Below are 26,189 nucleotides of genomic sequence, written 5' to 3'. Positions count from 1 at the left end.
TTACAGGTAGTAAGGAGGAAGAAAATGATCAAAAATGAAAGTGATATAAAAATAAAATATTTCATTAAATATTTAAAAAAGAAAAATGCAGGTTCACCCCCACGAAGTAAGGGAATTAAAGGCCTTGGCCCCCACCAAGGCCAAATAAAAATGGAACCTACTATTCAATCCATAAACATTTATTAAGTATCCACTATTAGCCAAACACTGTATTTATTAAGGATCCCAGCAGGCAGCACAGTGGCTTAGTTTTAAAATGTAATGTTATCTGTCACTAATATGGATATATGTTTTACATGATGGCATATGTATAGTTTATATGAATTTGTCTGCTATTTTTAGAAGAAAGGAGGGGAGGGAAGGAGGAAGAAAAATGTGTAACTCAAAATCTTGTAAAAAATTATAACTGAGGGGTGGCTAGGTGGCAGATAGAGCACCAGCCCTGGAGTCAGGAGTACCTGAGTTCAAATCCAATCTCAGACAATTAATTACCCAGCTGTGTGGCCTTGGGCAAGTCACTTAACCCCATTGCCTTGCAAAAAAATGATAGCTGAAAATTGTTTTGACATGTAATTGGGAGAAAAATCAAATACTACAAAAAATGGAAAAGGATTAGAAAAAATAAAATACTATAAAAATGTTGTGTTATCTACTTTTTATTTTATTTTTATTTATTTTGTTAAATATTTCCCAGTGAAATTTTTATTTTATTTCAGAATACCTCTGAACAAGTAAAGGGATTCTTAATCTGAGGTCTGCAGATAGATTTCAGATCTATGAAATTGGATGGCCATAAAAAGATGGGGGGGAGGGAGACATCTTTATTTCAATATCAATTTCTTTTGTAATTTTGAGCATTTTATTTTATATATCTAAAATATTTTATATATTTAAAACCATCATTCTGAGTTTAGGTCCATTGGCTTCACCAAACTTCCCAAAGAGAACTGTGACATACACACAAAGGTTAAAAATCCCAGATCTGGTCTAATGGCTTCATTCTACAGATGAAGTAACTGAGCCCTAGAGCTCAGTTCTGAGTTTCTAAGGCTCAGAAGGGTCAAGAGACTGAAGTCACAGGATGGTCTGAGAATCTGAAGATTGATTCCTAAACTAACATCCTCCCCACTGCTGCTTCTCATGACCTCTGTTCCTCACTTCTTGTCCAGGATGGCAGGAGCTGAGGAGGGAATCACATCATCTGTATGATTTCAGCTTGGATACAGAACATTTTACTTTGCATTTGGGGTTAAATGAGTGGTAGTATGCTCATATCCCATTCTTCCCATGTGATACAGATAATTCTGTTAGACTTGAACTGAGGGTTCTACTTAAAGGATATACTCTATTTCCAAGACTTTTTAAAAAAAATCATACTCTCCTGAAGATTGGTGGGCAGTTAGAAAAAATAAATCTCATCATTCTAAGTTTGGCAACCCTCTTCCACCACTTTCTTTGTATTCCTTCATCTCTATATCCCCTTATTCCAGAATAGTCTTCAGGTCTCCCATTAGAGGAATTCAGTGGAAGCATGCTTCCATTGTTCAGGATCATAGGTGACAGCAGGTGAAGTTTTCCTGGGCCACTGGAAGCATGGCAAGTTGACATAAATGGCAAAATCGTCTTCCTGGTGGGCAACCAGGTTGATCACATTGGAATATATTGCATCAGGTTGATTCTCTACAGCCTTCCAAGAAAGAAAATGTGGTTAGATTAAAAACACTGGAAACTTCTGGTCTCCCAAAGACACATTGATTTATCTGTTTGATAAATGTAATGCTAAATTCTCACTGTGAGATCATAAGAGATGAAGCTAACTTTGGAGGTGAGAGGAAAGAGTAAGGGAAAGGTAGGTGAATTTGATTGGTCAAAGGGAATTAATCATTTTCCTTTTGTTTTCAGGATGCTTAGTTGCACTTAATGATATTCAGATAGCTCTTGAATGAATATCATCAAATTTATCCATTTCACTTTATGATCAAATCATTAATCATCATAACCAAACCCTGGTGTAGTGGATGAATGGACAGTCTTGGATTCTTTTGACCTAGGTTGAGTTATGACTATGACACATAGGATGAAAACTAGAGATAAGACCCTCCTCCCCTCCCCCAAGGTCATATAAAACACACTCCCACCTCATTTTATCAAGAAAGACCCAGGGAAGTTAAATAAGTGACTTAACTGAAGTCTCACATATAGGAAGTAATAGACTCCAAATCCCATGCTGTTTCCATTCTATCACTATGCTTCTATGTGTGATGACTGACAAGTCCCCTAATTTTTCATTATCCTAAGCAAACTAAGACTTTAAGTTATAGTTGAGTAGACATCCTGGGCTACACCATGAAGGGGGAGATTCCATAGCAAGAGCTTCTGACACTGACAGTTCTAAACCAAAAACAGCAATAATCACTCTATCAAACATCCCCAAAAATCAAGATACCCTTGTTCAGTAACTAGTATGTTTTTGCAAAATAGTCTCTATAAAATTACTTGCCAGTGGAACAGTTCTTCTAAAGAATGAAGTGAGATCTTAAGCAAAGTTAGCCAGTATTTACCCAATGTCCATGTCTGAATCAATCTACAAAAAAAGCAGCATTACTTGACTTGGATATTCAGGATTTTATTCCTAGTTTTATTCTTTGAATCTCTTACCTTGGATTTGAAGAGAAAGTTGTACCATCTCTTCTGTTTCTTAAATATCCCTAGAAAATAAAACCCAGAGTCAGACAAATAAAGAGCAAGTTCATCCCTTAAATGTGTTGGTCTACCTCATTGGTGTGACCAAGTTGCAATTTCCCATCTTAATTCCTGATTCTCTGCTCTGGTCAGAATTGATTGGGTGTGGGGTTGGATTCTAATATGATTCCTGACATCATAGAGACCACTGAATCCAATTCCTTCATTATTGAATATATATATATATATGTCATACATACACATATTATGATGAAAACAAAAGGGTTGGGTTCTATTATTATTATTTATTTTTATAGTATTTAGATAATGCTTGCTATGTTTCAGGTACTACATTGGGTGCTTTACAAATCTTATCTTATTTGATCCTCACAACAACAGAATTACTCCCATTTTACAGTTGAGGAAGCTGAGGCAAACAGAGTTTAAATGACTTGTTGAGTATATGAGGTTAGATTTGAACTCAGCTCTTTTTGAGCTCCTAGGTGTTGCAATGGAATAGAGCAATGGGCCTGGAGTCAGGAAGACTAGTGCAAATTTGGCCTCAAACACTTACTGTGGAACCCTGGGAAAGTCACATAACCCTGTTTGCCTTCATTTCCCTATTTGTAAAATGAAATAGAAAAGGAAATGGCAAACCACTCCTATATTTCTGCCAAGAAAAACCCAGATAGGGTCCCATAGAGTTGGGCATGACTAAAATATGACTAAGCAACAACTTCTTGATTCTAAGCCAAAAGCTCCATCCATGGCACTACTTTATAGATGAGGAAACTGAGGCACATAGGTTAAGTGACTTGCCTCACATCACTCCACTAGTATGTTTTCACTGATTTTATGACCCCAAATCAAGCTTACAAACCCTGAAAATAGGATGTCAGGCATTCATGTTTAGGAGTCAACTTTCCCCTCCTTTCTTCCCAGGTAAGCTGAGTCAATTCACCACCTCTTGTCTACAGTGGTTATTTAATAATTAGTTGATGAATGGAGTGCCAAAAAAACTCACTCTTATTCCTCCATTTCTTCTGTAATGTAGATAAAATACCAACAGAGATCAGGATAAGAAGTAGCAAACCAGCAGAAGAAGCAAGGGTGGCGATAACTATGATAAAGCTGGAGAAAGACAAAGAGGAGAGATGAGCAGAATCTCCCCATTTAGACCCAGTATTCACTCCATGGTGTGACCCTGCCCAGCCTCCATACTCTCCTTGCTTCAACTTCTTCAGCCTCACTCTGCTCCACTCCCCATCTGCCCTCAGTCTATGGACACCAGATGACCCTCTCTTCAATGACTAATTCTTTAGGATGACCAATCTGGATATGCTGGTTTCCTACCTACCTCGTTCCTCCACTTTCTTTGGAAATGACTGTGGAACTGTTGACTCCTAGAAAGAAAAGGAAAATGGCAGTTCAGTTGCCTCCCAAATAAGCACAATCTCTAGATCTTTCTCCAGATCTATAATCATAGAATTCTTCTAATTATATTAATGGAAATATAAATTTAAAACAGTTAATGCTTCATTACCAACCAAGAAGGAAGCACTTTACTTAGATTATCCTGTAAAATTGCTCATACAGGTATCATGACCTCCATTTTCAGATGTGAAAACTGAGACTCAAAGATAGAAAGTAGCTTGACTAAGTTCACATGATTGGTAAGTCAAAGAGCCAGGATCAGATGCCAAGATTTCTGGCTTTCTAGGGGCAGAGACTGAGAAGGGATTAGTGTCATCAATGACAAAGAGACTCTAAGATGGTACAATTAGAGAGATGGAAGACTATGGATTAAGTAGGATATAGAAGGCACTTTAGCAGAATAGTGGGAAAAGGTTAACACTATGCTTTGCATGAAGTAAGAGTTTAAAAAACAATCTTTAATTAAATTGAAATAAATTTGGTTGCATCTTACCCTTAATCTCCATGAAGAAAGTGTCATATTTTAGCTAAATTTTAAATTTCCCATAGCAGCAGCAGCAGCAGCAGTAGTAGTAGTAATAAATGTTTGTTTCATTGATTTGAAGATTTGAAAGCACATAACATTTTAGAGTTGGCAAGAGTAAGAAGGAAGTTATGTGGGAGACAGAGCTATAACTAGCAATTCTGGTGCCAGGTCAAGTAGTAGGAAATGTCTTTGGGAGAGGTAGTAGCTGCATATCAACTTTGTATTACAAGATATCAAAACATACAAGAAGTAATTATGATAAATTTAGCTGTGAAGGAGGGAGAATTAGTTACTATAATGATTTCTTCACTGTTGAAAAAATGCATATGTGAAATTTTTTTGTCTCCTAAATTTTGATGCCCTGAGGAAAAAACCCTGATTACCCTAATTACAACTCTAGTAGGAGATGATGGCTGCTTTTGATCATTATTGTGTAGGGAGGTCGGTCAGAGTTATTAGTCTGATCTCCCACCAGTTCAGACCAAGGCCATAACTCACTGTGACAGGTTGTTAACACTGCAACAAAATTTACCCTAAAACCTTGAACACGAATACAAAAAAGCTTCCCCAACAGCAATCTAATTTCCTTTTCTCCCCATTTATAAAATAGAGGTGAATGATTTAGCTCTTGCAGCTGGAAGCTCCTTTCCAGTAAGGCAGAAAGGCAAGATTTCTGGGACTTGAAGCAAGCTCCTCATGCTAGCTCCAAGTTAGCTCCAAGGCCTCTGTCATTGTGGAGAGGATTGGAATTGTTGGGAAGAGAGGAAGCCATTTAAGATCAATCAGGCGATCATGACATCAGGAGATAAATACCAACCATTTCTGGGACTCAAATGGACCTGAGTCTTTTGTTTTTCTTAACAACTTTGAAATTGTTCTCATCCTCCTAGCCCTTTAGTCCTGCCTTTCTGCTAAGATAACTGGTCCAGTAACTTATATTTCTGTGAAGAGAGAGCCAGACCAATATAATCAAAATGAGAATCCTACCTAAACTAATTTACTTAAGAAATCTTTTTTTGCAGAAAACAAAAAATTATCTCAGTAGCCTTTCTCAGTCTGATTTTCACCCACATCCCTCGCCAGAGAACCATCCCTTTTAACAAAGATTTTTTTTTGAGGGGGGAAGAGAAAAAAATCAGCAAAATTGATTAATCAAAAAAAAAAAAACTCATGTTATTTTGCAATAAGCCTTTTAGTCAGTCTCCGTGCTTTCAATCTCTCCCTCTCTGATCTATCTTCTCCATAGCAGCCAGTGATGTTCCTAAGGCCATATTGACGTGATAAAATATGCCACTACTGTGATTAAAAAATTTTAGTTACTCCCTATTGCCTCTAGAGCCAAATATAAACTCCTATGCTTGGCATTCAAAGTTCTTCATGTTTTGACTCAAGACTATTTTTTCAGACATTTTTACAAATTACTTTCTTGAATCAGTGCTTTTGTCTTTGTATTCTCTTAGTCTTGTCCAGTTGTTGTTTAGTTGTTTATTCAGCTGTGTCTGACACTTTGTGACCTCATTTGGGTTTTTCTTAGCAGAATGGTTTGCCATTTACTTCTCCAGTTCATTTGACAGATGAAGAAATGGAGGAAAATGGGATTAAGTGATTTGCCCAGGGTCTCACAGCTAGGAAGTCTGATTCCAAGTCTTGTGCTCTATCCACTGCACCACCCATGGCCACTAGACTGTCAGCTCCTTAAAAGAAAAAAAATATGCTTTTAATCTTGCTTGAGTTTAGCAAATGTTTGTTAAATTAAATGAATTCAATTCAATTCAACAAGTATCTTCAATGTGCAGAGTCCAAGAAAACCAGTACCTGGGCTTAAGGGGCATACATTCCCTTGGAGAGACCAGAACGGCTATGTGGATGAATTTAAGATAATTCTAAGAGGAAAAGATCATTGACAACTGGGGGAACCAGAAGGATGGTACCTGTAGTGCCAATTCAGGTGGCACCTAAATCATGGGGGAGGCAGAGGTAAAAAGACACATTCCAATCATTGAAGAAAAGCATAGAGGTGGGAACTGGAAAGTTAAATTTATGGAATAGCTATTAGATCATTTTGACCTATAAAGTATGAAGTCAAGGATGGTTCTATATTATGAATCTGAGTGACTGAAAAGATGATAGCTTCTTGAATAGAAATAGGAAAGACCTGTTTTGGACATGCTAAGTTTGAGATGCCTGTGGGATATTCGAGCAGAAATGTCTACCAAACCTACTAAAGATAAAGAACAAGATTAAGATGACAGAAATAGATTTAGGAGTCATCTGCAAGGAGATCCTGTATAAACACAGTATTTCAAAGACTATTGAGTCCAATCCTTCATTTTACCCAAAAGAAAACTGAGGATTATGATGGTCACTTGATTAGTAATCACAAGAGATAAAAATCAAACTGAATTTCTGACACAGTAACCAGTGTACTTACTAATGTTCTATATCACCATTAGAAGTTTATTAGATAGGGGACAGCTGGGTGGCACAGTAGATAGAGTGCTAGGGCAGGTATGGCATCAGGAGGACCTGAATTCAAATCCAGCCTCAGACACTTACTAACTGTATGACTCCTGGCAAATCACTGATTGCTGAAGAAGGGGAGGAAGAGGAGGAGGTAGAAGAAGAGAAAGAGGAGAAGTTGTTTTAAAATCACCAAGAGAGAAGATTGAAGGAGGAGCTGGGGAGTCAGATATATTACAAGATTTAAAGGTTATAAAGAACTTTGAGACAGATGGTGAAATTGAGACAGAGCAAGGGTCTAACTTTCCCAAGTTCATACTTGTGATAAGAGTAGTAGTTAGTCTTAATAAACTCAAGACTCAAATGTAGGTTCTCTGACTCCACATCTGATGCTTGGTCTACTGCTAAGTTACCAAGGCTGGTCCTGTGCTCAGCCTGTCTTACCTCCACAGGCTGGGATGTCATTCTGTGAAACATTGAGAGCGTGGAAGTCCTGAATCTTAACATTGTGTGTACAATTCTTTCCTGTGATAAGTGTTTTCTTTTCCGAAATATTGTGGCACCCATGATAGTCGTTCTCCTCTAGATTGCACAATACATACTTTGAGGTGTTAAGCAGTTGGCAGCAGATATACCATCCTTGGGAATCTTTTATTCCCTTCTCTTCTGTGGCTCTGGATACTCCAGGAGAACCTGCTGGAATAGGAAAAAAGAATAGATACTGAGAGATTAGGGGAAGTTCAACTACTTACTCCAAACCAGAATTAATCAGGGAAACAACAATTAAACACCAATTATAGGTAGATCTGGTCATGCCACTCAGAGATATTATAGGAATTTTTGTGCCTGAGACAAATTCAGTTAAGAGAGAGAGAACAGAGGTTAGACTGCAGGATGGAGACAGTCTGACCTTGGGGGTTTAGTTTTCTACTGCTACTGTGACTAATATGGAAATATATTTTGTGTGATTACTCATGTATATCCTATATCAAATTGCTTGCCATCTCAGGCAGGGAAGAGGGGAGAAGGGGAGGGAGAGAATTTGGAGCTCAAATTTTTAAAAAAATATATTAAAATTGTTTTTCCATGTAATTGGGAAGATAAAATATTTTTTAAAAAAGGAAATAAAACATATAATCCATGTATGGTTTATGTGATTCTGACTAAAATGCAACAGTGGATATATTGGTTATTATAACTTTAAAAACTTGAAATAAAAATGAATGAAAAAGCATTTATTTACTACAAATGCTATTCTTTCTTTTAATAAATGAACTGAAATTGCTTGCTGGAGATGTAGTAATTAGGTGGCATAATAGACTGGGAATCAGGAAGACCCAAATTTAAATCCTGACCCAGAAACTTATTTTCTCTATGACCTTGGGCAAGCCACTTTAGCACCAGACCTGTTCAAATCTGACCTCACATATTCAATTGTTGTCTGATCCTGGGCATGTCACTTAACCATGATCCACATCAGTTTCTTCATCTGTAAAATGGGGTAATAATATCTCTCAGGGTTGTTATAAAAGTAAAATCAGAAAATATTTATGAAACATTTAACAGAATGTCTGGCCCATAGACTGACATATTGTCAATGTTGCCTATTATTATTAATATTATTTTCTGAACCTCAGTTTCTTCATTTAAAAATTGGACAAATAGTAGCATAAACCTCATGGGATTGAAACGAGGTTTAAGACTGAAAGAGATAGTATTTATAGAAATTCTTAACAAACCATAAAACACTATGTAAATGCTAGCTATTTACCGAAGGAAAATTGTAAATCAGGAGGCAGCTAGTGGACCCAAGTCCAGAGTCAGAAAGACCTAAGTTCAAATCCTACCATAGATATTTACTAGCTACATGACCCTGGACAAATCATTGAATGTCAACCTTAGTGTCTTTGATTTCTAAAATCAAGGTGAGCTCCAAGGTTTCTTGCAGCTCTAAATCTGTGATCCTAAATCCAATCTTCTCACTTTACAGATGGGAAAAACCAAGGTTAAGAGAGGTTCAGTGACTTGCCCAGAGTCATACAATTAGTAAGGGGATGGAAGAAGGATTCAAACTCAGGTCTTCTGACTCCCAAGTCAGATTCTACCCCCTCCCCGAGCTACCTGACTTCTAGCTTTAAATCTATAATACTATTAATTTCTTAAAGCAAAGGTTTTAGTTTCATTTCCCCAAAAGAACACATCCCCTGACCACTCCCCTTGTCAGTCATTAAGTTATTTAGCATAAAAAAATTCTATTAGGGATTGCATTCTTATCTATATTTGAACCTGCTTACCTATGCATTCTTTTACCCATCATTGTCTTACAAACCTAAATTCATAGGAAGCTCTCTATTTCTAAAATTATGATAATGCAATTGAAACACTAGTCCTTGGGAATTAGAATAGCTTTCTGCCTTCTGAACCTAGATCACTATCCAATCATTGGCCTACAAAGCCTGGGAACCTGAAGAAGAATCCCAATGCTGGCATCCAAATAGCTGCCATATCTCCTTTGATTCTCAAACCTTAACTAAGTTCCGCTGAGCCATCTTTGGTGTGATAGCTCTCCACTAGTCTTCAGGGATGCTGTCACCTTTCTTTGCCTTCCCAAACACATACACCATCTTTTTCAAGACTATAATTCTCCACAACTGGTAGAGAGATCCACTTGAGACTTAGATAAGTCTTGTTTTTTAGTACTTTGCTCATCTTGTGCATCCAGATACCTGAGCTGACTGACCTCAAAGAATACCTTTCCTTTTTTATTATTCTTTCATCCGAATTTAACAAACACTAAATAAAATTGCATTGAGGAAAAGAAGGGGGGCTAAACACAAAACTGTGAATCTCTTCTAAAGAACACTTATTTTAAAATATATCTTTTGATATAGCTAATTTGGTTGTGTCATTTCTCAGGATGTGGCCTGTGTCTTTCCTCCCTGGGTGTGGTGTTTAGTTTGTCACAAAATCATTCCTTTGGAGGGCAGTTGTAATATGCACTGGAGGATCTAGTTGATTCATCTTTTTTCCTAGGGTCACTAAATGGAATCCTAATTTATTTGGCAAACTCTAAGTAGACTTCTAAGTCAACCAGAAGAGAAAGGAGTCTGTCACCTTCAGGAGTTTATTTAGAAGGAAAATCCCATACTACGAAGATGTCTCTGGGTGGTAGTGCAATGTATCAGTATGACCCTCAGAAAGTCCTGAATCAAAGAAAGTACAGAGAGGGCAGCTGCATGGAGAGATAGCACCCTCTTGATGTAGATGCATTGATCCCCTCATTCTAGTTATAACTCTGATGACATTCACTTCTCAGCTCAAAAATCTTCAGCTATTTCCCATTGCCTACAAAATTTGAACTCTTCTATTTGACATCCAAGCTCTCCCACATCTGACCTCATCCTTTCATTCTAATGTCATCTTCTAGTTCTTCTCTCTACATTCTGTCAGTTTTACTCCATGCTTCCCCAAACTTGTCCTATCCCCCTCCAGGTCATTGCTCACTGTTTTATCACTAGAATGTCCTCTACCTCTCTTTCCACTCTTAAATTCCTACCTATCCTTTTAATTAATGGTTCAAATGCTACCTCCTCAAGATGCCTACCAGATTGTCACTATCACCCTGAGCTTCACATAGTATTTTTTTAAATCTTTATAATACTATACTACATATCAGGGCTGTCCAACCTTACTTTTAAAGTTTTTATTGAAACAATAGAAAATATATTTTGATTTGCCATTTGTGAGAGCTCTGCAGTAGTTCAGCTTCACTTACTAAAGCATTTAGTAAACCCACAGGCAGCTGCCTTTTAGATAGCCCTGCCATATATTATTGCATATTATAATTATATATTATAATATTACATAAAATATAAATAGGCAATCAGATGGTACAATGTATAGAGAGTCAGATCTAGAAGTCAGGAAGACCTGAATTCAAAGCTGTGTAATGTTGAACAAGTGTCTTAAGCCTGTTTGCCTCATTCCTGATCTATAAAAATGAGTTGGAGAAGAAATGGCAAACCAGTCCAGCATATTTGCCAAGAAAACCCTAAATGGGGCCATAATTGAAATATATATGTATATATATATATATATATATATATATATATATATATATATAAACATGTAATAGTATAATTATACATTATAACTTAGCATATAGTTATCTATGTTTAATTCCTATTAGACTTTAAATTCCTCAAGGTCCAGACACTGTTTCATTGAAAAATTATAGTATATTGCTCTGTACACAGTAGACCCTCAGTAAATATTAATTGAATGATTTTTTTTGAGCAGTTAAAGGAAAGATAGTTACCCATCAAGGCCTTTCTATTTTATTTGCTTGTCTTCATGTCCTTCCACAATTTCTCCACAGAGGATTTGCCCAATGTTGCCCAATTTAGTCCTTTTAACAATCCTTCAGTATCAGTACAATATTCAGGCTGTGTCTACTGTTATCCCTGGTTTGACTATCACAGAATCACAGAATATTAGAGTTGGAAAAGACACCAAATTGAATTCCATTTTGATATACTTAAGACATGATCATCCAGTCACTGCTTGAAGACCTATGAAAATAATAGTCACTGTCTTTCCAGGAAGTCCATCCAACTATTGGTTAATAGCTTTCATTATGATTATGGCACTATCTTTTTCTAATCATATGTTTTATGGATGATATTTTTTATTTCACTTCTTCAGCACAAATTATCACTGACCCTCTCCTGAATCCTATGTATGCCCACCATTTCAATTCATAAAAACAAAGAAATTTGAGATCATTTTTTTTTCACATTGCTATAATAGTCATGTTGTAAAAGTAAATATAATCCCCCTCCCCAAGAAAGAGAAAAATTTAAGAAAAATAAAGTTGGGGGGAAAGTATGCTTCAATATATATTCAGACATCATCAGTTGTTTCTTTGGGATAGATAGTATTCTTTATTATAAGTTCATCAGAGAAATTGCTTCAATATTTTCTCCAACAGTTGCTATTGCTAACTGTATTTCCCTCCATTCTATTCCCCCCACTATAATTTACCTATTCTTTCTCTCCTTTTACTCTGTCCCTCCTCAAAAGTGTGTTATATCTGACTACCCTCTCCCATGATTCTCCCCTGATTCATATCTGGTCATTGGATCCAGATGACTCTGGAGGAGAAAGTGAGGTTGAGGACTTAGCACAGCACCCCCTTATTCAAATACAGGCAGGAGGACCTGAGTTCAAATCAGGTCTCAGACACATAATAATTACTAGCTGTGTGACCTTGGGCAAGTTACTTAATCCCACTGCCTTGTTAAAAAAAAAAGAAAATGAAGGACAAAATCAAAACTTTCTTCTGTCACCTATACCCCCCTACCCTCCCTCTGTCCCCTTTCTCCCATCCCTTTCCTCTCCTGTTTTTCTCTAGGGTAAGATAAATTTCTATACCCAATTGAGTGTGTATGTTATTTCCTCACTGAACCACTTCTGATGAGAGTAAAGGTTCACTCACCCCCCCCTTCACCTTCCCCTCTTCCACTCACTTGAAAGTTTTTCCTTTACTCTTTTATGTGAAATAACTCAGCCCATTCTACCTCTCCTTTCCCTATTGTATATTCATTTCTTGTCCATTAACTCCTTCTTTTTAATACATTTTGCCTTCAATTTCACTTCCCTCCTGTGCCTTGTCTATATATGCTCCTTCTAACCACCCTAATGAATGAGAGGGTTCATATGAATCATCAGTATATCTTCCCATACAGGAATACAAGCAGTTCAGCATCAAGTCCCTCATAATTTTCCCTTCCCATCCACCCTCTCTATACTTCACCTGAGTCCTTTATTGGAAGATCAAACCTTCTATTCAGCTCTGGTCATTTCTACAGGAAAGTACCCTGTTTTACTGAATGTCCATCTTTTCCCCTAAAAGAGTAATTTTGCTGAGTAGTTGATTCTTGGTTGTAATCCAAGCTCTTTTGCCTTCTGGATTATCAAATTTCAACCCCTACAAGCTGCTAGTAGAAGCTGCTAAATCTTATGTTTTCCTGACTGTAGCTCCACGATATTTGAATTGTTTCTTTCTAGCTGCTTGTAAATTTTCTCCTTGATTTAAGAATTCTGAATTTTGTCTATAATATTCCTTGGAAGTTTTAATTTAGAGGATCTCTTTCAGGAGATGATTGGTGGATTCTTTCAATTTCTAATTTACCTTTGTTTCTAGGATATCAGGACAATTTTTGAAAAATGAAGTCTAGGGTCTTTTTTTGGTCATGACATTCAGGTAGTCAAATAATTTTTAAATTCTCTCCTGAATCTGTTTTCCAGGTCAGTTGTTTTCCCAATGAGACATTTTACATATTCTTCTAGCTTTTAATTCTTTTGGTTTTGTTTTATTGTTACTTGATTTCTCACAAAGTCATCAGCTTCCCTTAGCTCTATTCTACATTTTAAAGAATTATTTTTTTCAGAGAGCTTTTTTAATCTCCTTTTTCATCTGGCCAATTCTGCTTTTTCAGGCATTCTTCTTCTTATTGACCTTGTGGGTTGCTTTTTCCATTTGTTCCAAATGGGTTTTTAAGATCTTTTTTTGTATTTTTTTTTCTGTAATTATTTCATCAAACTGCTGACTTGGTTTTCATGATTTTCCCACATCACTCTCAATTTTCCTCTACCTCCTTTACCTGATTTACAAAATCCCATTTTTGAACTCTTCCATAACCTGAGACCAATTCATATATTTCTTGGAGGCTTTAGATACAGAAGCTTTGACTTGGTTATTACCTTCTGAGTGCGTAATTTGATCTTCCATAAGAACAAAATAATTGTCTATGATCAGATTTTTTTCTTCTGTTGTTTTCTTCTTTCTATTTTCCTCTATATGACCTGACTCTAATTCTTTGTTAAGGTGGGACTCTGCTTCCAGGATGGAGGACATACTGTCCCAAGTTTTTGAGAGTTTTTACAGCTGTTTTCAAAGATACCTTCCCAGGAACCTCAATTACTTCAAGATCTTTTTTTTTTACAAGGCAGTTAAATGACTTGTCCAAGGTCACACAGCTAGATAAGTATTAAGTGTCTGAGGCCAGATTTGAATTCAGGTCCTCCTGACTCCAGGGTCAGTGCTCTATCCACTGCTCCACCTAGCTGCCCCCTTCCTTCAAAGTCTTATGAGAGGTTCTGACTGCTCTCCTAGTCTGTACTTTGGTTTGTAAATAACCATAAGCATTCCCCTTTGTCCTACAACCATGAGAAGAGTCCCTGTACCTCTATAGCAGTAAAGCTCCTTTTCTTGAGACAGGGACCCCAGATTGCAATCTTAATATGATTATGGGCAACAACAGAGTCCTGCCTTAGGGATAGCAGAGACTTCTGCAGTCTCCCCTGACCTTCTTACCATCTGCAGGCTAGCACTCTGGAAACAGGTGCCAGGTGGCTCCTGGCCAGGGCTGGCTCTGTGCTTACTCTTGTGCAGCAGAGTTTTCCCACTGACCTTCCAAATTGTCTTTGGTAATCCCTGGGCTGAGAGGTCTGGAAACCACCGCTGCTACCATGGGCCCTGGTGCCCCCAGGGACCAAGACATCCTTCAGTCTGTTCCTGGATAGCTGGAGTCTGTTTGCTCCAGTGCCTTTTTAACCTTGGTTTATCAGACCCTTCCTGCAGATCTTCCAAGTTGTCAGGCTGGAAAATTGTTTCACTCAGTATTTTTGTGGGTTCTGCCAATCTGGAATTTAGAGTCATTATTTTAAACGTATTTGGAGTGTTCTGGGGGAAAGCTTGTGGGTATTCCTGCCTCTACTTGGTTTCACCCCATTTGAATCTTTTTCAATGAACGAATTTGTCCAAACTTGTCCAGAGAAGACTCAATATAGTCAACAAGGACAGGGACTCTTAAAGTCTTAATGCAGATTTGAGTTTTAGCAGTTAATTTTAAAATGGCAGAAAGATTTTTGGGAATACCCTATGTGACCTACTTTGGGCTCTAGGTGATGCCACAGTGCATAGAAAACTCAACATGGAGTAAGGAAGACTCATATTCCTGAGTTCAAATCTGCCCACAGATATTTACTCATTCTGTGACCATGGACAAATCACTTAAGCCTGTTTGCTTCATCTGTCAAATGAGCTAGAGAAGGAAATGGAAAATTCTCCCATATCTCTGCTAAGAAAACCCCAAATGAGATCATAGAGTCAGAAATGACTGAAACTACTGAACAACTTTGCTAGATTCTTTTGAAGCAAAGATAATCTAGAAACTGATAAAAAAAATATATATATATGATTGCATAAACATATACAAAATGAACACAGGTAATTTGGGAAAGGAGGGAGGAAAAATTCTAGTCTCTGAGGGGAGTCAGGAAAGATTCCATGGAAGTGACAGGAATAGGAATCTAAGAAGTTGAGGTAAGGCGGAAGAGTATTCAAGGCAAGGGGTACATGGATAAAGGCACCAAGATGGTACAACAAAGTGGTCAACTGGGTTGGATCAAAGCATTTGAGAGAAGGAAGAATATCCAGTGAAGTTGGAAAGCTTGGTTACAGTTAAATGGGTGAGTTTGTAGTTATTCTCAAAGAAATAAGGACCCTCTGGAATTTACTGAGTAGTTCAGTGGAAACAAATAGTAAAATTGGGCACCTGATAGCATAAGTAGAAAGAGTGAAAGTGAGGAGCTAGGCATAATACTGAGGTTGTGAACTTGAGTGTTGGGAAGAAGAGTGATACCCTGGTCAAGAATAAGGAAGTTCAAAAATGAGGGGAGTTACAGGGGAGAGAAGATAAGTTCGTTTTAGACATGTTGAACTAAGGTACTTGTGAAATATTCACTTTGACATATCCAGTAGTGTTCTCATTCACCCATTCCACCAGTAGAAGACTTCACATGCTTGGGGTAAACACCCCTGCAACTCACCAATGAGTCCTGAGATTCTCTCAGTTACTCTCATTCTGATTTAGCTCATCTGCTGTTTGCTGGGGTATGGCTGCTATGCATGCTCCAGCTTCTTGGAGCCACTGGTGAGAATTAGGTGGAAAGCAGTCCGCACACCAGAGATACTGATCTTTGAACACACCCTACACCTTACACAATTGAACATCTCAGAGAAAATGTGAGATACGTAAGTTTAAACACCCAAGGTGTTCACATAGACTATTTGTGCCTGAACTGTGGTAGAGAATTCTGAGCTCATACCAATCATCCACAGTCAGAAACACTATAGTTTTTCTCCAAGGTGGTGATGTCATTTTGGTCTTTTTCAATAATGAAGGACAAGAAGCAACCAGTCAGTAAGCAGGCAGTTAGCAACATGGGCCTGGAATTCTTGAGATGTCTAGGTTTTCTGTGAGGATCAAATAAGATAATATTTGGAAATCTTTAAAATTATAAGTAGGGGCAGCTAGGTGGCACAGTGGATAGAGTACTGGTCCTGAACTCAAGAAGACTGAGTTCAAATCTGGCCTCAGACACAATAATTATTTAGCTGTGTGATCCTGGGCAGGTCACTTAACCCCATTGCCTTGCCAAAAAAAAGCAATATATAAATTCTAGTATATCTATATTTGACAATAAATGGGTGACTCATTGGGTAGAATTCTAAATTCTAGAATTCTAAATGCTAGAAATGTAGGAGCACTGGATTTGGAGACAGTATGATTTGAGCTCAGTTCAACCTCAAACATTTTACCAGCTATTTTCAGCTACTAAGCTTCTAGCTAACGAAGCAAATCTCTTAACCTCTATGTCCTTATTTCCTTACCTGTAAAATAGAGATAAAAATAACAACTACCTCCCAAGATTGTAGTAAAGATCAAATGATATCATATTTATATCATGGAAAGTACTTTGCAAACTTTACAATGCTTTATAAATTCTAGCTATTATTATCATTAATATTACTGTGGGGCCACCTAAATATTGATTACATAATGTTACATAATGAGGAAGATTCTGAGGCTGATAGAATATAAGTGACTTACTCACCAGACATGAGGGACTGTGTCAGGGTTCTCTGACTCTGAATCCTTTGTGAGGGGCCACCAAGAAAGGAGAAGGGGCATCCAGTGGGGAAATGATACATAAAAGATAAGGAGAGAATAAAACAAACTAAAAAGACTTCATGACTTTGCCAAGAAACATGGACATCTGTAACCCTGGCTATTCCCAGGTCCTTACCTTACCAGAGGATATGATGGTTGGGGAGAGAATCAGACAAACTGGCATCTGAACTTCCTCTAAAGTGTACACACTCAGCATTTCTGGAACTTAAAGAAAACTTTTACTTTGTTAGGGCCTCCTTCCCCTTCATTTTTTTCTTTAGCCCTGGGTCCTAGAAAGGGGTTGGTTGGAAAGCATTATTTGTCTAAAATATTTCTAAACCTATTTCCCAGTCTTCCAGCAATGGCTTTAGTATTTGTCTTCTAGCAGAAAGAAAAATACCATTATTCCAAAAGGCCTGTAGAGGGTCACCTTTCTCCTGTTGCCTCTGGGGACATAGGAATAGTAGCAGCAGATGGATAATTTGACTGGAAATAACCCTGAATTGAGAAGTATTGCTGTCCTTTGGTTAACTTCACATAATTGTGATTGGTTACACAAAGCAAACAACCCTGAAAGGAATCACATTTCCATTGTGATGATGTCAAAAAAAATCTCTAGCTAAAGTCCCTGGACTCATAGAATTCTAAATGCTAGCAATGTAGGAAAATTTGGAAGCCAGGTAGTCCAAATGTCTCATTTTTGCATATTAGGAAAGCAAGACAGAGACAAAGTTAACTTGCCCAAGGTGAAACAAGTGATATGTAAGTAGCAGAGCAAAGACTTGAACCTACGGTTTAATCTGGTTTTGAATCACTAACTCACCAACTCAATAGCTTAAAGCTATTAAAGATTTCAAAAGCACTCAAACTTTTGGAACACCTTGTATCTGTATGTGTTGTCTTCCCTGGCTGGATGATAAACTCCTGGAGGGCAGGGATTATTTTCCCTGTTATTTCGGAATCCCATCTGACTCATAATAAAGACAATAATAATAAGTACTTCCTGATTGACTTACTCCTCTGAGGTGCCTTGCCCACGGTCATATTTAATATGCTTCCTGTTTATGGATCTTAATAACTATTAAAGCTGAAATCAAAAAGATGAGAGTGGGAATTCCTGAATTTCCAATTTTATCTGGTATCATTCAGTCGTGATCGATTCTTGGGACTCCTTTTGGGATTTTCTTGGCAAGATGCACTAAAATTGTTTAACATTTTCTTCTCCAGCTTATTTTGCAGATGAGGAAACTGAAGCATATAGGGTTAAGTGACTTACCCAGGGTCACACAGCTAGTAAATGGCTGAGGCTGGATTTGAACTCAGGAAGATGAATCTTTCTGACTCAGGTCAGGCACTCTATTCACTGTGACCCCTAACTGCCTATTATCTATAGTAGGTATTTAATAAATATTTATTGACTAAATCTTCTCCAGGCTAAAGATTTTCAGTTCTTTTTCTCTATATGCATCTTCTGTTTCCTCATCAAACTAATGGATTTTCTCTAATGAATCCTAGTGTGTCAACATCCTAAAATATGGTTTATAGAACTGAATAACTGTTGACAGAGTATACCAGGACTATTCCTTACCTCCATCACTCTGAATCTGAGAGTTCTATTAATGTAGTCTAAATAATGTTAGGTTTTTTGTGGCAGCCATGTCATGCTGTGGACTCATCTTGATGTCATAAGCAAAATCTGAATACAGCAATCCACATAAGTAGTCTAACAGAGCAGAGTGGAACTATCCTCTCCTCCCCATTTTTTTATACATCATGCTTCTTTCTCAATGATAGCTCTGCTAGCAACCATGATGCTCTTTCTTGAAATTCACTAAAACCAAGACTATTTTCACATCAAACACTATCTAGCAATATCACATCTCCATCCTCCACAATGGTACAATTGTACCCAAGCCTAGAACTTTACTCCAACCTTTTACCTTTACTCTATATATATCTCTCTGCTTCAAATGAGTTTCTTGTAAGCAGCATATTGTAGGATTTTTTTTTAGGTTTTTGCAAGGCAAATGGGGTTAAGTGGCTTGCCCAAGGCCACACAGCTAAGTAATTATTAAGTGTCTGAGTCAGGATTTGAACCCAGGTACTCCTGACTCCAAGGCCGGTGCTTTATCCACTACGCCACCTACCTGCCCCCATAGCCTAGAATTTTATATTTAACTCTACTAAATTTCTTAATTTGAATCTTGGCTCTAAAAGTTACTAGCTACGTGACTTCCAAGGATTTTGCCATAACTTAACATGTAAAAGCATCAAGGGATCATCATAAGTCATTAACAGATATATTAACTCAAACCTATATTCTAGTTAGGGTAGCTAGGTGGGTGACACAGTGAATAAAGTGCAGGACCCGGACTAAGAAATATTCATCTTCCTAAGTTCAAATCTGACCTCAGACACTTACTCGATGCATGACCCTGAGCAAGTCAATTAACCTTGTCTCCCTCAGTTTCCTCATCTATAAAATGAGCTGGAGAAGGAAATGGCAAACCACCCCAGTATCTTTGCCAAAAAAACCTCAAATGAAGTCCTGAAGAGTCAGATACCAAAAAAAAAAAAAAAAATGATTGAACAACAAAAGTTCTAGTTAGGCTAAGTGATGACCCAGATAAGTGACCTTATAAATGTAAATACTGGAGAGTCTAAGTGAGTGATTCAGCTCCATCTCCACACCCCAGAAAAAAGTCAGCTAAGGCTTTGATGACTTGACCTACTCTGTTCAATTAAATATGCATTCTCAACTCCCCTTTTCAACCATTAAATTTGTTTGTTTGCATTAATTTAGGCTAATGTGTCTGTATTTCTCAGGGATCATTCAAAGTGTAGGACAAATCACTTCATCTTTTGTTCATATATATTGTTGTGAACTTATAAATACATTATGTATTGTGTATGTATATTTACAAATATGTGGTCTCCCCTGAAAGAATGTAAACTCTTTGAGGGCAGGAATTGTTTATTTTTGTCTATGTATCCCCAACACCTAACTCAGGTGGTATTAAAAAAAAATCATTGATTGAATAATTTGTGCCTTAGCTACTTCATCTATAAAATGGTGACTGATGAGGAATTGCCCATATCCCAGGCATGTAGCAAGTAAAGCCAAAACCATCATGAAATATGACTAGATTGTAATCTCCCAGACAGTAGACACCTATTCATCTGATCTCTGAGGTGCTTTCTAATGCTACATCTTATAATCTTTGATAGTTGCATAGACTCATCAGTAGCATGGAGCTCACTACATAAGCTATTGACTAATAGGTTTGGATTGGTTTGGGAAAAAGGGTAAAAGGAATAGCTAGGTGGTGTAATGAATAGTCTTGACTCAGGAGGACCCAAGTTCAAGTCCAATTCAGATATTCACTACCTGAGTTTTCCTAGGTAAGTCACTTAATCCTTATTTCCTTCACATACAAAAGAAGGGATGGGGGGGGGGGGATAGAAGATTTGGGAAAGATACAGCTTGTGGCTGTGCCTCACTTTTTTAAAGTATTCATTCTGATTGAATGTCAATTCTATCCTGGTAGCTGCCAAAGAACCTTGTTCTCTGAATTAGCTTAATAATCCCATCCTAATATGGTCTGTGTCCCCCATTGTAATGGCAGCTCAGCTCCTGTCTCTGAGGGCCTGTGGGCTTTTAGAAAGGAATGAGTAATTTGTTTTGGAGATGGGAAATGCTATCATTTGAGTTCCTGAGATCATTTACCATCAAAACTATTCACTGACACTTTCAACTCCTCCTCAGTTATCTTTATTTGTAGATTTTCACAGGGAGAATGGATTTGAAGACTAATAAATGTCTAGGTTTTTTCCATTTGTCCTCCCATTGAAAGTCCTATAAATTTAGGGGAAGGGGGGAGGGGAGTTATCATTGGAGGCTTGGCTGTATTCTTGTAAATATAGAAGACTTTTCATCACTGATTACATCAGCACAGTACTAACCACCCTTATTCATTCCTCCCTCTTTAGAAGGGAAGCCAGCCTCTTCAGCTAGTGGAGAAAGTCTTTATTTTTCCTACTCACTGGCCCCCAACCACAAAAAAAAGGAGGAGGAGGAGAAGGAGAAGGAGAAGGAGAAGAAGGAGGAGAAGGTGGAGGAGAAGGAGGAGAAGAAGAAAATAGGTCTCCTAGGTTAAGAACTATTTGTTGACCCCTGTTTAATTTGGGGCCTTCAAAGACCATCTGCTAATTCATGTATGTCTCTGAAGGATGATAAAGAAGAAAAACACACACTATTCATCCCGAAATCCCATTCAAAAGAATTCATTTACCACAGGACACTTAGATTTACTCTCCAGAGAGCCTGGGAGCAACTCATTTGGAAAATTAATCTTCATAGGCTTACTCTGTGATACAGAGAAAATGAACAGTAATCAGCAGACGGGAAATAAATGGTTTTGAGCAGAGCCTGGGGAGGGGTGGGGGGATGAAGAGTAGAGAGAGAAAAGGGGGGTGATTCAGTTTAGGCTAATCAGAGACTGGCTACTGTGAAATGTATAATAGATCTTAACAGCCCTTGAGGCTGAATGGAGTTATATTTATTCTGGAGTTTCAGTTGAAAGAAAGATAAAGGCTGTTAGTTAAAGGCCTAAGAAGTGAGCTTATGAAGGTGTCTCATTTTGTAAGGCTTTTAGGAAACTGCTTTTCCTCAGAGAGCACTCCAAAGCCTCAAGAAAAAGCATCTAGGCTTTAGTGTTATTAGCTCAAATCCCTCAAAGATCATAGAATACGGAGTTGGAGAGACCTGAGAGATCATTTACTAATAACAGCTGATATTTACATAATGCTCTAAGGTCAACAAGTTGTTTTATATGCATTATTCTATATTGATTCTCAACAATAATCCTCCTTTAGACAAGTACATTCGATATTATTTTTATTATCATTATCATCATCACTATTATTATCATTATTCCCATTTTACAGATGAGAAAACAGTCTGAGAAAGGGAAAGGACCTTAACATAACTAGTTAATGGTCCAAAGTTGAATTGAACCCAGATCTCCCAGCACTCTGCTCTTCCATGCTACAGATGAGGAGTGTAAGACATTAAACATCTTGTCCATGGTGATGTGGGTGACCCGAGGCAGAAGTTGGAATTGATCCCAGGTTTCCCCTATAAATAGCTCTAAATCTTTTACTTGGTCTTTGTACTGGTTTTCCTCCATTGTCTGGAATATTCTCCCTCCTTAACTACCTATTCTATTTTAATCTATTGACCTCCAATCTCACATCTCCACCTGCCTTTCAGCCATCTCAAACTAGATGTCCACTAGACATCTTAAACCTGATATGTTCAAAGCAGAACTTTTTATCTTTCACCTCTCCCCCTCTCTTCCCTCTCTTATTGTAGAAGGCAACACTATCTTCCCAATTCCTCAGGCTCAAAACCCAAGTATTGTCCTGGATTCCTCACTTTCACTCCCCACATCCAGGCTATTGCCAAGATCTGTTATTTACTTTTGCAATATCTGTTCCCTTCTGCAATATGCCCCTTTCTCTCCTCTGATACTGCCACCCCTCTGGTACAAGCCTCATCACTTCCCATCTGGACCATTTCAGTAGCTTTTGGAGAGTCTGCATGCCTCAAGTCTTTCCCTACTCCAGTTCATCTTCCATTCAGCCAGCAAAGTGATTTTTCCTAAAAGTCAGGCTATGTCATTACCCCACCACCACCTTTAGCAAACTCCATTGGCTTCTTCCAATTGCATCCAGGATCAAATACAAAACCTTCTGTTTGTTATGCAGTCATTCACCACCTCCATCCAATTTTCCAGTTAGCTTACACCTTTTTTTCCCCACTCAGGACTCTTCCATTCAGTGACACTGACCTCCTATCTGGCCCACAAACAAGATGCCTGACTCTTAACTCCAGTCATTTTTTTTGCCTGCCCTCCAGGCAAATGCTTTCCGTCTTCATCTTTGCCTCTTGGCTTCCCTGGTGTCCTTCACATCCCAACTGAAATCCTATCTTGTACAGAAAAACTTTTCCAATCCCCTTGAAATTCTAGGGTCTTCCATCCTCTTAATTCCTATGAATCCAGAATAAAATGTTTATTTACTTGTCTCTCCCATTAGAATGTGAATGCCTGGAGGCAAGCCCTATCTTTGGCTTCTTTTTGTATCCTTTTTGTATCATGGTGCCTCATGAACTGTAGGAGTTTAATAAATATTAATTGACTGACTGAGGCCCTTTGCCTTGTAACATCCCTAATTTTCCTTCAAGGCTCAGCTCAGGCCTCACCTTCTAATCTGATCCCCTCCCCCAACTGTGAGTACCTTCTTTCCAAATTAGCTTGTTTCATATAGGTCCTTGTCATATGTGTGTAAGTGTATATATATATAATGCAACACATACATAAATAAATATGAATATATAGGTATTATATGATATACATTTATATAAATATACGAATGGCAAAGTGTAATATATAAAATATATTAAAATCGTATACCTGTATGTATACATTTATTCATGATAATATATACCACATGTATGCATATACTTACACAAGCATTAATAAATATGAGTATATAAGTAATATATATAAATTTATATGAATATAAATATATTGTATATAATTGTAATTTATAAATATAATAGATACTTGAGTAAAATATTATACATATGCATATGTGTAAAGATATAGGTATAGATAAATGGATACCTATATAAGAGAGTACTAAATGGTATACAGTGACTGAAGTCAGGAAGCACAGAGTTCAAATCCAACCTAAGAAGCGTCCTAGCTGTGTATCCTTGGGAAGGCATTTAACCTCTGCTTACCATTAGAAAAAGAAATAGCAGCCTATTCCAATGCCTTTGCCTAGAATGTCCCATGGACATGGGGTCACCAAGAATTGGACTTACCTGAAATGACTGAATAACGACTAAAAATACATTCATCTAAATAGCATATATAGGCATAGAGGTATATATGAATATGTATGTGTATACACATATACATCCCCATACATATATCCGGTAAACTCCAGGTGGAAAGACCCATTTTGTTTCACTCTTGCCATTACAGTGAGAGCTGGTCTTGGAGGTAGGAAGACCTGAGTCCAAGTCCCATTTCTGACACATATTAATTATATGAACCTGAACAGGCTGATGCTCCAGTGAACTCTGCAAAGTACTCAATCATTGCCCTATTTTGGTAGAGGGAATTTTCTCCTGGAAATTACCTACACTAATGAAATCACTGGTCTTTTCCTATCCCCAGCATCTAGTATGGTTCCTGGAACATTGTAGGTGATTAATGCACCTTTGTTAATTGATTGACTCTAAGTTCATACCACAGGGATAAGCCTAAATTGCTAAACAATACTGTTCCTGATACCCACCCACCCCACCCCACCCCCGGGGCCATAGAGGAGGATGCCAAATTGCTCCAGCAGTCTTGGAATCCAGTATCTAGTAACAGGAAAAGGTTGGAGAAATCATTTAGTTCATCTCCTTTTACAGAAGAGAAAACTGAGTTTCAGAGAAGCAGAGAAGTTTAACCAAAGCTGCCAAACTAACTAGTAGCAGAGCCAGAACCAGAAACCAAGCCTTCTGGGTCTTCCATCCTATTATATAATAAACTGGTCACCAAGAATCACTAACTTCTAATACCCATTGCAATGTTTAAAAACTAGTACATTTCTCTCTGTTTGTATCTGAATACTAGTCACTTCTGAGACTGAAGTCAAACTGGAAGGTTAGTTTAAGTCAGTAAATTGTCTGAAGGATTTAATTCGTAATCATCTATATAATTAATATATTATTTATTCATCAAATAATTAATTTTTACCAGTATTTTTGGATAGAACACTTTAAAAACAAATGCCATTGATTAAGTTTCCTATTTTCTCAATATGTCTCCAAGTCCTGGATTTGAGACCCAATTCTACTACGTGATGCCTGGATAGTCAATTCTACTTTCTGGGTCTCAGTTTCTCCATTCATATAATAAGAGGGTTAGTCTGACAATTCGGTAAGAGCCCTTCCAGATCTGAATTACTATGATTCTATAAGGACACAGCAACTCCCTAAATATCAGTGTTGCCATTTTTAAGTCATTTCAGTCATATCTGACATGTTCAAGGTTTTCTTGACAGAGACACTGGAGTAGTTTGCCATTTCCTTCTCCAGCTCATCTTATAAGTGAGGAAACTGAGGCAAACAGAGGTTAAATGACATGCCAAGGGTCATGCAGCTAATAAGTATACGAGGCCAGATTTGAACTCAGGAGCATGAGTCTTCTTTACTGGGCACTCAATCCACTTCAACACTTAGCTACCTCCTACATGCCGATAAATATTACTGATTAGAGACCTTGGTGGGACTGCACCACCAATGGAGGCTAATTTGAAATTCAATATAACTTGCAAGAGTTTGCTCTCTTCTCGAAATCTTAAACATACAGTTTGCTTTTGCTATTTATTTTAGACAATCAGCCAGCATTTATGACTGAGTCAACTGAGATCCCTTCCTACTCAAAGATTCTACATTTTTTAATTATAATTATTATTATTATGTTCCATTTTCTTTCTATTCAGGATAAAGGAAAAATACATTTTTGTTAACAAAATGAATGTTTAATTCATTTTATATATTTAAAAAATACTATGCTAGTTAGTCTAAGTAGATACTGGGGGAAGAGAAAGGAAGTAAAAGAAGGACCCTACCCTTACAGACCTTATAATGAAGAGGAAAGAGGCAGGATAGAGACATTAAAAAGAAGACAATAATGTAAGAAAGCCCTGCATCTCCTAAGAAGTCCATAAACTTGTAACAGTTCTTTCTCCTATAAGGACCCTCAGTCCTTATAGGAGTTCAGTAGAGTGTGAGAGAGAAACCCTTGATGACCAGCCTAGACCAGGCTGAATGATCCCAAATCTCAAGAGTGGGACCCCCCAAAAAAAGTTTAACTGTGTGAGGAGGGGAAGGAGAAGGGGTTACCTGTCACCAGCACCAGGAGTAGCAGGGCCATCAGCTCCAGGAGGCCAAGTCTGTTCAGAGAAGGAGCTTCACTTCAAATCGTGGTGTGATGGATTCT

General features: G+C 37.7%; 1 protein-coding gene across 4 annotated transcripts; it reads right to left on the bottom strand.

Moving 5' to 3' along the window:
• LOC141513049 (uncharacterized) lies at positions 1-26,189 on the bottom strand. 4 transcript variants are annotated; one of them, XM_074222513.1, is made up of 8 exons: positions 26,093-26,189; positions 17,258-17,346; positions 17,066-17,106; positions 7,547-7,798; positions 4,040-4,085; positions 3,707-3,813; positions 2,659-2,708; positions 1-1,687 (listed from the first exon to the last, which is right to left on the bottom strand). In XM_074222513.1, exons 3-8 carry the CDS (start codon positions 17,070-17,072, stop codon positions 1,511-1,513), a joined length of 639 nt encoding a protein of 212 aa, XP_074078614.1. In that variant the 5' UTR covers positions 17,073-17,106; positions 17,258-17,346; positions 26,093-26,189; the 3' UTR covers positions 1-1,510. The 4 variants fall into 4 exon arrangements, with proteins under 4 accessions (XP_074078614.1, XP_074078611.1, XP_074078613.1 ...); XM_074222510.1 differs by having other exon boundaries at positions 17,066-17,346; XM_074222512.1 differs by lacking the exons at positions 17,066-17,106; positions 17,258-17,346 and having other exon boundaries at positions 7,547-7,795.

This window comes from Macrotis lagotis, chromosome 2, assembly GCF_037893015.1.
Source record: "Macrotis lagotis isolate mMagLag1 chromosome 2, bilby.v1.9.chrom.fasta, whole genome shotgun sequence".
Lineage (NCBI taxonomy): Eukaryota > Metazoa > Chordata > Mammalia > Peramelemorphia > Peramelidae > Macrotis > Macrotis lagotis.
Note: the sequence above shows the minus strand (reverse complement) of the source record. Positions and strands in the feature narration are given on the sequence as shown.

What these genes read in the sequence shown, in the direction of transcription:
- LOC141513049 (XM_074222510.1), bottom strand. Translation starts at nt 17,162, where the DNA reads ATGTATCATTTCCCCACTGGATGCCCCTTCTCCTTTCTTGGTGGCCCC. An exon ending in TGACATCCCAGCCTGTGGAG is followed by an intron (nt 4,086 to 7,546) that starts GTAAGACAGGCT and finishes TTTTCTTTCTAG; the next exon opens with GAGTCAACAGTTCCACAGTC. An exon ending in GAAGAAATGGAGGAATAAGA is followed by an intron (nt 2,709 to 3,706) that starts GTGAGTTTTTTT and finishes TTTATTTTCTAG; the next exon opens with GGATATTTAAGAAACAGAAG.